Consider the following 13,744-nt stretch of genomic DNA (forward strand, 5'->3'; position numbering starts at 1 on the left):
GGCACTGAGAGCCCAGGAACCAAACGTGTCCTGAGCTGCATCCAAAGCAGAGTGGGCAGCAGGGCAGGGAGGGGATTCTGCCTCTCTGCTCTGCTCTGGTGAGAGCCCACCTGCAGTGCTGCATCAGCTCTGGGGTCCCAGCACAGGGAGGACAGGGACTTACTGGAGTGGGTGCAGGGGAGGGACACCAAGGTGAATAGAGGAATGGAGAACCTCTTCCTGAAGGAAAGGCTGAGAGAGTTAGGGTTGTTCAGCTGGAAGAGAAGGCTTTGAAGTGACGTAATTGTGGCTTTCTAGTACTTAAAGGGAGGCTATGAGACAGAGAGAGACTTTTTATAAGAGCATGCAGTGACAGGAGAAGGGGAAGTAGCTTTAAATTAGACATTAGGAAGAAATTCTATTTTGTGGGGGTGGTGAGGCACTGGATTGGGCTGTCCAGAGAAGCTGTGGATGTCCCATTCTTGGAAGTGCTCGAGACTAGGCTGCATGGAGTACTGAAGAATCTGGTCCAGTGGAAGGTGTCCATGGCAGACGGCTTGAAACTAGATGATCTTAAAGGTCCCTTCAAACCCAGGAAATTCAGTGATTCTATGATTCAGTTGTCACAGTTTAGTTTGGTTTGCTTGACAAAATTGGTGTTCAGAGCCATCAGCAAGCAGGTCCAAGAAAACAAATTAGAATGTGGCTTTGGACTGTCAGGATCTGCCTCCAGGGTCTAATATGGAAATATCAGGCCAGAAATTCCTGGCCTTGCAGTTGTTAATGGCCAAAGTTGTTCCCTGAAAGCTGACAGGTAACAAATGCAATCAATAACCACTGTTAAATGGCAATTATATTGACTAAACAAAATACGGCTTTGTAACATTCAGACCTTAGAAAGTCAAGAAATATCTTTCAAGAGCTATAAAGTACTTCACATTGACTGGTTTTTATTGTCTATTCTATAAGCTCCTTGGAAACAAGGAATTTTTTGTTATAGCTGATATCAGGTTCTTTTGTGGGAAGAAATAAATGGTTTCTTAATGATTTCTTAAAGTTGCACTGTGGGTATAATCTGTCTTGCAGTTCAACCCAAACAGAGAAGAAAGAGCAAAAGAAAACTTTCATCAAGACAAAGCAGAATTTGGTTGTTCTTTTCCTGTTCAAGATGCTCATCGTACCTGTATTTTCTGTTAATTTTTATCTTTTTATCTGAAGTTCTTAGATCATTGTTTAAATTGCAGTTCAGGTTAAGATAGGAAAATGTTAATTGTGTTTTTAGCTTGAGGTTACAAGTGGGGAGTGTGTGAAAAAGGCTCACCATGAGAGCCATTCCAAGCTTTTGCAAGGCAGAAGTACAGATAAATGGAATACATGCCTATGAAATTCAAAAGGCTTCATGTGGACAGAACTGTGAAGCAGATTTAAGCAAGAAATAGTAGGCTGAACAGAAATATGTTTGGCAAAGTGTATAGACCATTTAAATAGACCTCATTATTACAAAGTTGATTAATTCTGCGAGTTTTTTTTAATTTTATGTCCCTTCTGACGTGTTCCTCTAATTAAGAAAATTCAATCCTTTCAGTTTCAATCTGGTGCATATTTTTAGATTGTTGCTTTTATAAAAAAGTAATTTCAGTTTTTCTCATGGTGATTTTAGGTAACAGAATCCTATCATCTCTACCCAATTTGGGGTATGCACACTAATATTTTGCTACAAAACACACAGTTGCCCAGTCCTCTCTGTAGTATGTTTTACAAGACTTTGTGCACCTTGACTGTCTCTGATGATTGCCTTGTCCTTTAAATGTCTTTCAGTAACGTTATTGTCCGTGTGCTTGCACATACCTAGGAACTTTTCCTGAGTGTCCCTAGACACTGAATTCCCTGGAATCTGTAGGTTCTCAGTTCTGTAGGATTTTGTACATTAGATTTCGCTGTGCTAGTACAACTAAACTCTTTGGTAACCGTTCTAGTTGTGTCCACAGATTTCTAGCTGAAGCATCATAAGCAAGGTGGTTACAGCAGTCAGTAGTAATTTCTGAGTGTCTGGATGGTTTAGAATATATATATAATTATAGAAATTTATAAGTTACTTTTTTCTACTTTCATGGAAGGTTTTTCTGAAGCTGCTGCAGGAGTCAGAAAAGAAGCCTTATGTTCCACAGGCAGCAAACCTGGACCATACAAATGGTGCTGAATCAGTATGTAAGTAAAAAATTATGGGCCTTCTGAAGCAACTAGATTTATAGAGATCAAAAATGCAAATGTAAGCATGCACGAAGTTGCCAGAGTTGAGAAATGCACAAGCAAATGGAGAATACTGCTTGCTACCATCTGGTAATTCCTTTTTCGTGTGTCTGCCTTGGGTAGTAACTTTTTATATGCCTGCTGTGGTTTACCTCTGTCACTTCAGTCATCTTCCCACTCTTCTGGGTACACGTGCACATGAGCGTTCTCTCATGGCAGGAGCATTGGCTTACTGCTTCGTACCAGTCCCTGGAAGCTAATTATCCTCTTTGTTCCATACTGAAAATGGATAAATATTGCAGACATATACCACAGATATAAAATCTTTAAGCAATTAGAAAAGTACCTTCATGTTCATCCATGTACAATTCAAAAGAAAAAAAAAGCTGGTTCCCCTTGTAGTGAGAGATAATTTGTCTTCTAAAGTGGCGTGTTATTTCAGATTCCTTGACATCTTGTTTTAAAGAAAAATCCTTTATATTATCTCTTTTTCTGCCCTGCAAGCCTGGGAGGAGGTCCTTGTGAACACTTCTCAAATCTCAGGAAGATTTTTCTCTTTTAAAAATTATTTTTATAAGAAGAATTGCTAATCATCACTAATGATCATAAATGATGATTTATGATCATAATGATAATTTTTATTACAAAATCCAAGACTCAAGTTCTCTAATGTCAGTGCCTATCAAGCTGATGAATGTTTTCACATTGGCTCTGGGATTTTCATGCTTCAGTCCTTATCGTGTTTCTTTCTATTTGAAGATTGACATTTGGATTATAGTTTTCTTTGGTTATATGTCAAGCATTTTGTCCTATGTGCAGTACTTTCCATTTTGTTTCTGTAAAGTACAGGCACAGGGAAGTCCCGATCTGTGGACCTTTAACGTTACTGTAACAGAAATAACAATTTTCAGCCAAGCTTTCTTTTTTTGTTAAGATAAATTCAATTGTATCTGCCAGTAATAAGTAATCATTGCCAATAATGGTGGCCTAAGGTGAGACCTTTTCTCACAAAATGTAAGCTTGGATAGATGACCTTTTCAAGAGGGTGTGTTTGCTGGGCTATTCTAGTCCCTCTTGAATTGGTGAAGATGTAAGTGTATGAAATGAAAACAACGTCACTAAGCCAATACAATTGCCACTTCTGTCAGTGGTGAGAATGAGACTTCTATTCAAAACAGTTTTGAATTTCCCTTGTTTAATCCAAATTTATTTGTTCAAGACTCAGCTAGGACATCTGAACTAGTTTCAAATCATCATCTGTCTTCTCCACACTACATTTTCATTAAAGACTAAGATTTACAGTTCCTAAAGTAATGAAGACAGCATATCCTACCTAAGAACTTGATATACTTTCCCATCTGCATCTCAAAATGTATAAAGTAGTATTTGTTCAAGTTATTACATTAATAAAGAATTGAGTAATCAGAGACTGTATTCTTTCAGCCTGATAAGTTGTAGCAAAAATGTGATGATAATACCATTTATTTGGGGATGAGATACTGGAAAATTGTCATTCATTGCATATGACTGTCATTCATCATTAAAGACAGTTGTGAAGTGTAGGCATAAGAGATCTGGGAATGGTCATGAAAGGTGTCCATCATTGTCAAAGTTAACTAGAATACTCCATGGGCAGTAGCTTGACTTGTATGACTTTGTCTTTGAAAGCAGGTTCAAAGGCAGTCAAACTTCCTATTGTCAAAGCAGTCAAATGAATTTTCAAAACCCCCTGGAGCAAGCAGCTGGGATTATTGAGGAGATCACAGGATTCTGCTATTTGATTTGTAAAAGAATTTAGACTAGAGAGATACTTTCACCAAGCACAGATCTGAGCTCAAGCAGGGGTGCTGGCTATCCTTTACTGCTGTTGAGCCCTTGAGATGTCAGGATTGTGCAGAAATCAAAATGATGTCTAATGTCTCCTAGACTAGGAGGCATAGCAGAGAGATGTATGTCTCTTAAATGAAACTGCAGAAATTTAGGCTGACAACCACTACCAAAAACACACTAGACATTATTTCAGCAAAATATGACCGTATCTCACTGAAGTCATGTTTAACATTTTCTTAGTGTACTGTGTCTGATTGGAATTGAGTTCAATTTCTTCATAGCAGCTTCTATGGTGCTGTGTTTTGGATTTCTGACTGAAACAGTGTTGATAACACACCTGTGTTTCGGCTATCACTGAATAGTATTTGCAGTGCCAAGGCTCTCTCTTTTCCCATTTCCATGCTGTGAGTAAGCTGAGGACAAGAAAGAAGGTGTGAGGGAACACGACCTGGACAGATGAGCTAAATTCACCAGAGTTATTCAGTGTCACAGAGTGCCATGCTTGCAATAAAAGCTTTTTTGAGGAGGTTGCTGTTACTACCAGTGGCTGAGCATGTCCACTTGTGGGAGGTGGTAAGAGATTACCTTTGCATTTTCTGGGTTGGATATTTTGGTTTTTGTTTATTTGTTTGGGGTTTATTTTTCTTTCTTTTTCCTTTACTGCTTAAACTGCCTGTATCCTGACCCACAAATTTTCTCACTTTCTCTTTTCCTGTTCTCTTCCCCATCCTGCTGGAGGAGGGGGAATATGGGCGAGCAGCTGGTGCTTGGCAGCTGCTTAAGGTCAGCAACAAAAATAATGTAAGATAAACTCAGAATTATTTGAACATTTCTAAATGTAAATGTTAGAGGTAAGTAGCAGTCCATTAATTAAATTAATTGTAACAGTTTTAAAATTGGTAATTTTAAAGATGCAAAGCACACTGTAATATCTGTTTCCTTTGTGGATGGTTTTCTCCAAATTTTTAGTTTTATTCCAATGAAAAAGCCTTAGATTAAAACTCACCTTTTTGTGACAACAGTAAAAATTTTGTTTTTAAATCAGGTATGACTGTGTGTGCAGACATAGTGCATGCATATATTATAATACAGTCATGCATTATTAATTTCTATGCAGTTGGAACACACAATAGATACTTATTGTTTTCTAGATGTATACAGAGCATGCATAAAAATGGTTAGACTGAGCTTGCAATGACTGTTTGACAAGACCATTGAAGCCAAATAGCCTAGAGAAAATGGAGAAACCAACTCTGTGTGGGCCAATAAAATTATCATAATCCACAGCAGGCAGTATACATACAGAAATATGCAGGAGGGCTAAGAGCAAGTCCAAGAAGTAAGTAGCTAACCATGGATAAATGGCAAAATAATCTGAACATATGCAAAAGCAGGTAATAGCCTAGTGAGCAGTCTCATTGGCTCATTCAGGGACCAATATTGTTGAATTAAGATACTCAGATGTTTTGCTGAAGAGCCAAATTATTTCATTTTACAGCATTTATTGTCTTAGAAATTTCTGGAAGATACCAACTTTGGATCTAGTCCCTTCTGGCAGTAAACTACAGCTGGAACCCCTGAGGTGTAGTGAAATGAAACTGTAGAAAATTCAAAATTGATTCTTTATATTTTTGCACACAGTAATACATAACATTTGAAATTTCTTGCCATATCGCTGTTACAGAGACTAAGTGTATTCCAATATGTTCCAAAGAGCCAAAGGTTATTAATGGAAGTATAGTATGAATAGCCATAGTAACAGAAGTGCTATTAAAGCTTATATGCCTTTGAACTTCTTGGATAAGTTAGCCTCTGAAAGTCTGGGTGTGGAAGCAAGTTGATGCATCACTACATTTTAACATTGCTTAACCCTTTCTCTGAAGCAGCTGGTGTTAGCCATTTTGAACCACATTGGGCCAAATGTGACATTACTCCTGTTAAGATTGGTGAGATCAATAATACGTGGTACTCATAAAGCTCATCTAAAAGCTAGTTTACTAAAATTGTAGTTGACCAAAAAAGCAGTTGTTAGTAGTGGAACATCAAAATGAAGAGCTTTTGTGAATTTCAGCTGGGTTTCAACTCTGCCTTTTAATTATCTTAATGAGTGACTTTTTTTTCCCATCAGCAAGGTTATATTTACTTCAAAGCAAAACAACTGCTTAAAGGTGAAAAGTAAGACCTGTCCTAAGGACTGATTTGGATCACTTGAAAAGCTGAATCCGTTCTAAATAAAGGGTATTTGGATGATGCTAAATGCTAGGCATGTCTGTGTAATGGGGAGTAATATCCTGGAAAATACTGAGTTATCTGCTGATCCTGGTGGAGAAGCATTTTAAGACAGCTAAGGTGATTTATATTTGAGCTTAATGTACAAAATAATGTGAAGAGGTCATTTTGACTATCCATTCAAAATTGATGAGACTGATGCTACAAAACTAGTACAACCTTTCCGTCCACATTTTTAAGTTTGAATGACTTTAGAGAGAAATAGAGAATTCAGAAAGCGAGCAGAGAAGAATTAATATTGGAGGTTGGCAGCTTCCTTATAAAGGTACCAATGTAGTTTATCAAAAATAAGATAGAAAAGTTGTTTGCTTGAAGACCCTATTTTTTATTTAATGGAGAATATTGTCTGTTAAGGTATAATTCTACCTTTTATTTGGGCGGAAGAGAGAACTGAAATAAAGGAGGCAAAAAGTAAGCAAATAGCTGTAATTAAAGACAGGCAAGAGTTCATTACCTGTTGGAGTTCTTCTATCCAGGGAAGTATGTTGCTTCTCCGGGTGCATTTGACAGAAGGCTTGGGTCTTTGCAGAAAATATGCTATGGTAAAGGTTGCTATTGATTTCTGCACATGAGCAGCAGAGTAGAATTTGATGTCTTTTGGTAGGTGATCAAGGTTTCTTCTATTCTTAAACATTATCTTTTAATCCACTACAACAAATTGAGTTCATTGTAACTACAAAAAAAAGACTTGACAGTGATCTTTACAATACACTTTAAGTTATATTTTAGCATCTATTTTTAAATGGACCTCACTTCTTTCAATTTCCTGTAAAATTTGCATAAAAGAACCTAGGAATTGTTTCAGTACCTCACTTTGGAAAATGTAACTTGATTTATGAGAAGAATATTGTAGACATGAAGCATCAGTGTCTCTGTTTAGAAGTGGCTGCTGACATGAACACTGGTATTAAATTTTTCAAACTTTTGCTATCTCCCAATAAGGAAAAGATAAAGCATAAATTTCAGTCTTCTGGCAGTCTTACAGTACAGGTAACATTACCAGTTAAATTCAGCACTAAGCCCTGAAAAATTGTCAAAATAGCTGGTCTAAAAATCTTGGCTGCATTATATTTTCCTTCGGCTTATTTTACTGTTGTTTTAATTAGTTCATTGAAGGAAATGTCATGTTTCTTGCATGTGTTGACAACTTAATTTAATAAGCACTTCAAATGTTTAGTTTTATCCTCTTCAAACCCCAATCTTTTTTCCTTCACCCTTTCAGGATTCTCTGAAGCATAGAATAAGGATGGAGCATCTTTATAACATTTCCTATCAATTGTCACACAAAGCTGATTTAAAAAATAAGGCCATTTGAGATATTTAAGATTTATATATAAATTTGTTTTCTCTCTGTGCAACTGCAACTTCTTCTATTCTTCTGAAAGCAAATTGTTTCTTCCTCCTTCTTCAAATGCTACACTTTTTTTACCCACTACTTTCTTCTCTCATCCAAATATTTTCCCTACCAGTTGTTTTCTTTGTGATTGCTGCCTGATTATTTCCTTCTTTTCATCCACAGTATGGACGTCTTGGACTCTCTCTTAGGTAGGCCCAGACATTAGAGGACTGCTAGGAAAACAATGGAAATACACCTGCTTTCTAGTAAAGCATGATACTTTTACAATACCAAGAAGCTCATCCATATTCCCAGCCTCTTTGTCCTAGGATTTATCTTCCTGTTTCAGAGACATGAAGGAAATTAACCCTACCTGCCTTCCTCACACTTTTTCTGATCTTCAGCTCTAGAGAAGAAAATGGTCAGTAAAATTCCCTTTTGGCGCTTACCAAAAGGGTGCTCAATTGAAAAAAAGACTATTTCTGCATGTAGTACAGAACTAGAGGAAAAGACAATCTGTTTGGAAATTTGTATTTTGAAAATCAAATTAATTGCTCATTAAAATATTGTCTTGATGTAATTGAGCTGGTTTCATAAAAATCACTTCATGAAAGGGGCTTAGTAGCCCCTTTCCTGTAATTTGGTATTTTTGCTGGTTTTTAATATGTATGAATCTCAGTTTGAGTGGAAGGTTTGCCTGGACCAGTAAATTGTGTTATAGATTCAAACCTCAACAAGTTAGAAACTAGAAATAGTCAGTAGTCTTCAGACTACAATCTGAGAACAATTCAGTAAAGTTGTTGCATAGCCATATCTTATGATGGAAGAGATGATGCCTCTTCTATCCTGCCTAGGGGAAGCAGAATCCTCAGGGAGACTTTATTTAAGCTGTGGGAAACCAGAACAGGTAGGCATGCAACCTCTGATGGTGATGACTATATTTTTAATTTCTATATATCTCAAGGAACTTCTAAACAGAAGATTGTATTTGGTACTAACATCTCACAGCTCTTACTGCCTGATATGCATGTATGAGAATGTGAGAATATTGTGAAACTGATTTTTTTCTGACAACTTATTTCCTTGCCTTTGTCATAATCTGAGTTGTTTGTGTGTTAGCGCTTGCTTAAAAACTGTAACTTCTTGGTAGTTCTTCCACTGTGTTCAGACATTTCTTTGAGCTGAGGGATAAAGAACACATATAGTTGCAGGTGCATTAGGAACGCTTTATTTATCCAAAGGTATTTGGTAGAACTTGAGGTGTGGATACACAGTAGCCTGGGAAAGCTCTGTGAAAACAGAAAGCTTTCCCAAAGGCTGGCCTGGGAACAGAGGTTTTCCCAGGAACAAACAAAAGTACCTGCTATTGTTTACAGAGTGTGTATTTTGAGAACTCTGATGTTTATAATGAAAACATCTGTGCAAGAGGTGTTGCTCGCTCTGACAATGAGCTGTATTCTGTTCTTGGTTTAGCGATCTAGTGCTTATGAGGAGTGTGTGTTACAATAAACTCCTTCCTTTCCTGTCTTGAAAGGAGACCATACTGCTGTGTGTTTTATTACGGCCGTTCCAACAGCTAATCTTTAATTAACAGCAACATCGATGCCCCTTAATGTCTTGAAAAACAAGTGACCAAATGATCTTAGTTGTGTAGCTCTTACGTCTTGCCTATAAGCCCCTCTTTGATTTCTTCTTGGCAGTGTATTTCTTCATACAGCGACTGTTTTCCCTCTTACTTGCTCCCTTCAGTGTGTGTGTCTCTCCCTCCAGCCTTTCCTTTGCACTCCATGACGTGCTGTTTTCTTTTAGTTTCTATAAACTGAGGCTATTACAACAACTACAGACTGGAAAAAAGCATAGACAACCTATATGATCTTTCATGGCTGTCTTAAAATCCTGTCTTTTAAAGAAATATTCAGAAGACTTATTCTCCAATATGAAGGACTGCTCGTATTCCATTTCATGCTGTAATTATTTCTAAGTAACTGAAAAAACAGGAAAGAAAGGAAACAATAAAAGCGAAGTAGAACTCTTCCTCAAAAGATAATTGAGATTTGACAGCCAGCATTCCTGTGTTCATTTGCTGCTTCTGAGAATGACTTGCAGCTACTTTTGCAGGTATTCCACTTTTTTCACATTTGCAGCATCACCAAAAATCTGTATGCAGTATGTGGTTTAGGTGAGAAGCAACTGAGATTTGAATAGCAATGAATTGCCTGGTGTAACAGCAATGATGGGTTTCCCAGTGTAATAGTAATGTGACTTTTGCTACCCCTGTAGTAATAATTTTTTCCAAGTTTAAAGAGTTACATTCTTTTAGATTATGCTCTTATTGTTGTTCAGCAATTGGATTTTTCCAAACATAGTGCTTGCATCTCATATTCTAGATAAACTATTATTTCTCATCCTCATAATATGGGGCCTGTGTTGGAGAAAATTTTTGCTCTTAGACAACCAACACAAAGCCATACATATGGTGTCAGAAAATATATGTTGCTAATAGCTAGTCTTTAGGTTTTATATGAAAAGTAAATTCTGATTGTTTCTTGCCTTGCTGGAGCTTACAAGTGGAGTGTCTATTTTAAAGATTTTTTTGTTTGTGTATATATATTTTTACAGATGAAGAAAGTGTGTGCATATATACACACATGCATACAAGTATTTTTTAAAAGTTTTGCTTTATTAATGCTGTTGCACCAGCAAATACAGAGACTTTAACTTCAAGTATGTAAGTAATGTAAATGACCAATTTTTAAAATAAATGCTTATCAAGAGTAAGATGCTTACTTTTTGTTCTGAAGCAGAACATTGCTTAGGGAAGTAAATACCATATGTATATAGAAGGTGTGCTACACAGCTGTGCTAGTAGGACTCTCTTTGAGGCTGATGCCTCTACATGAAACTAGATTTTCACCTGTCCAGTGCCTTCTCAAAAGTATCTCCTTTAGTGAAATTTTTGTCTCTATTCTGTCATGAAAACATTCATTTTGTACATGAAAAGCCCACGAAAACTTTAGCAATATTCACACTTCTGTTTTTTCAATACTAGCAACAATTTGCAGTACTAACAAAAAACTAGTTTCAGAGTTACAGGGGCAGCATGTAAAGTAGCTTCAGTATGAAGGGCAGTATGTGGAACAGTTAGGATTGCACTTTTTTTGGCCAACTTTTCATATGGTAAATTTGTTATAAGGTGATACAAGGAGTAGATTTTACACTGTTGCTAGCCAATTCCTCATTTGAATTATGAGTGGGACTTCATGATAGTAGATCTGGTGTTGGACCTGTATAGGTGGAAATTTTTAGCCATGTAATTTTTTTCTCTTTTTATCTGTCTTTAGATCTATTTTACAGTTTATTTAGGTTACCATAGTCATTGGAGACATTAGAAAAAATGGAGCAGTTGGTTCTGCTAATCCAGATCCTTGAAGCTGTTTAATACCACTATGAGATACCAGAATGCCTGAGGAACCAGTTTATTCATCAAACACATTTTTCAATTGTTTGCTGTAGCTTCAGGTCTGAATAAAACATGCCTCCTGCAGAACTTTCAGTTTTGAATTGTTTCCCTGCACAAACTTTGATATGATTTTTTCATTATTAGAATAATTCCAGTAGAGATATGGTCTAAAAATATTCCTGATTATGGGAGCTGCAGTATTTTAGACGAAGTACTTTGTATTAAGGTAATACTTGCACAGATTCTGAAAGTTAAAGTGGGTCAGAATGTCCTTGTCTGTCACAGTGAAATCTGGGTCTTGCTGAAGTTGTTTCCACTGTTTAATGTCTGAGTTATCTCTGAGCAATTCCAAGAGTCTTCTTCCAGAGTGCTGAACACAGTGTTTTTTAAAGGCCACTCATGGCAAACTCAGCAGCTGCATGACAGAAGTCATCTGCAATGCAACGGTGGACAGCTTCTATTTAAAAGTTCCCTTTCTGGGAAGCACGTACCCAGTGGGAAGTGTTTGAGAACACCTGGTTTGAATACATAGTTTTTTCTTCTTTAGCTGTATTTAATCTGTCTAATTGGAAATACTAAGATATTCAGCATTAAGTCTCCCATGTAATGTTATAGGAAGTGGTAGAGCAAACGTTCAGATTTTATTGCTGTTCTGCCCTTTCACCAGTTTTTCACCAAAAAGCAAAAGTACTGTGGTTTGTAGCCCTGTTGTCTGCATCTGATTCAATATTGAAATGTTGTAACTTGAGTCTATAGGTTGAATTCAATGGCTTAAATTCTAACGACTTTGAGTGTTGATTTACACTTCTAGAAAGAAAAGGAACCAACTTCAATAATTGTGCTGCTTATTGTAATAAGAGAATATATTCTTGTGCATAAGATGTATGTGATGGTTGTTTACCTGTGTGTCCACAAATGTATTCGTTCTCTTGGGCAAGTCTGACATAGATATATAGATACATATGTAACGAATTGGGACATTTTTTTTTCAATTCTGACAGTCTGTGTTTCACTTCTACTGTTGTGCCTTCGAAGAGTACAAACAAAGTGTAAATAAGCTTCCATTTTGTAGCCGTGTTCTGTGCTTGTTTTTCAACTCTTCCTTTACTTGCCTCCTCCTCTGTGTAGCAATTCATTGCAGGTGCATCACTGCAGGGGAGATAGTACTGCAAAAAAAAGGATATCTATTTGCAAAATTGTCTCCTGGAAATTGAAATTAGCATAGTTGTTAATGTTGCAAGTTAACCATGCAGAAACTCAAAATCAGAGACTTAGGGTTTTCTAATCTGCAGTAATTTTCTTTTCCAAGACGTGATTGTCTGTCTGACTATCTGACCTGACTGAATATTTGAAACATTTGTCTTTTATTTTTTTTGTTTTCAAAGAATATTCAGTCTTAAAACTAGACTACAAGCTGTCAAAGGTGGTAAGGACCTGTTTTTTTTTATTCTTACTACAAGTCTGTAAGGTGTCTGGAACACCAGGACACGAATTTAGATTGGGCTTCCAAGGCACTACGGCCTTTTTTTTTTTTTTTTTTTTTTTTTTTCCAAAGAATATTCCCATTTCATAATCATGAAGTTTCCCAGGCCACAGTAGAGTTTACCACACAAGTCTAAAAAAGACCTTGGTATTTAATTCCGATTTCTTTTTTGGTATGGTTTAAGCTGGCAAAAACCCCAACTAGAATGAAGAGATATAAATTATGGCAAAGCAGAAAAAAATATGGAAATATAACAAACAAGATTGTTTGAGGCATCACAAATGTAGGAGCAATAGAAACCCTCAATTTATGAGTTATTGCAACGGTGCATTCAGCAGTGTGTCCTCCTCTTCCCCCGGGCCCAGACTAGCTTAGGTGGCCATTCACAGGATTAGCTTGGCTGTCAGTGTAGCAACTGCATTTGGCTCTCCATGGTGTCTGTAGGGTACAGAGAGGAAGACAGCACCATTGTTTCCCATTTCTTTATGCTCATGTACTGTTTGTGTTCTTATGGCTGGAGAAAGCAAAGAAACAGAGTATTTTGCACTAGAAAATTAATTCCCTTCATTGAAAGCAATGGTAATGCTTTTATAACCTGGAAGTGTTACATTCCCAAATAAAATATACACTCAGACAAGTTTCTGCTATGGCTATATTCCTGCCCATTTCCATTGTAGTAAAAACAACAAGAGGTGTTTTGACACCAGCTCACACTTGAGCAGAAACAAGGGTGTTTTTTCCTAACTGCTGTAGTAGCTATTGTTGTTTATTGTACGAGCTGCAGTGCCTTGGAAGCCCAATCTAAACTCATGCCCTGTTGTTCCAGACACCCTACAGACTAATAGTAAGAATAAAAAACCCAGGTCCTTACCACCTTTGACAGCTTGCAGTCTAGTTTTAAGACTGAATGCAATGACTAGATAAAACAGACAAATAGGTTTGGGAAGGCAAGAGTATAAAGCAGGTCCATAAATTAAAAGCAGAGGTCTCGCTTCACTGTCTTTCTCACAATTTTATTTACTTGCCGTTTGGACTTACCTGCTTCCTCAAATTTACACTTAGAGTGTGATTGTGATGCATATCTATTTTAAAGTTTTTATCTACTACAAAACATGCA

At 36.9% G+C, this 13,744-nt stretch overlaps 1 protein-coding gene across 1 annotated transcript in view; it reads left to right on the forward strand.

Annotated features, from left to right (window-relative positions):
- Positions 1-13,744, forward strand: part of LOC106850770 (ATP-binding cassette sub-family A member 13) — a 139,392-nt gene that overhangs the window by 48,210 nt on the left and 77,438 nt on the right. Inside the window, exon 24 of the mRNA XM_088171259.1 lies at positions 2,097-2,187. Within this exon, the coding sequence (XP_088027385.1) occupies positions 2,097-2,187 (91 nt within the window). The remainder of the gene's footprint in view (positions 1-2,096; positions 2,188-13,744) is intronic.

The sequence above is a fragment of the Sturnus vulgaris genome, chromosome 1, assembly GCF_052056855.1.
Source record: "Sturnus vulgaris isolate bStuVul1 chromosome 1, bStuVul1.hap1, whole genome shotgun sequence".
Classification (NCBI taxonomy): Eukaryota; Metazoa; Chordata; class Aves; order Passeriformes; family Sturnidae; genus Sturnus; species Sturnus vulgaris.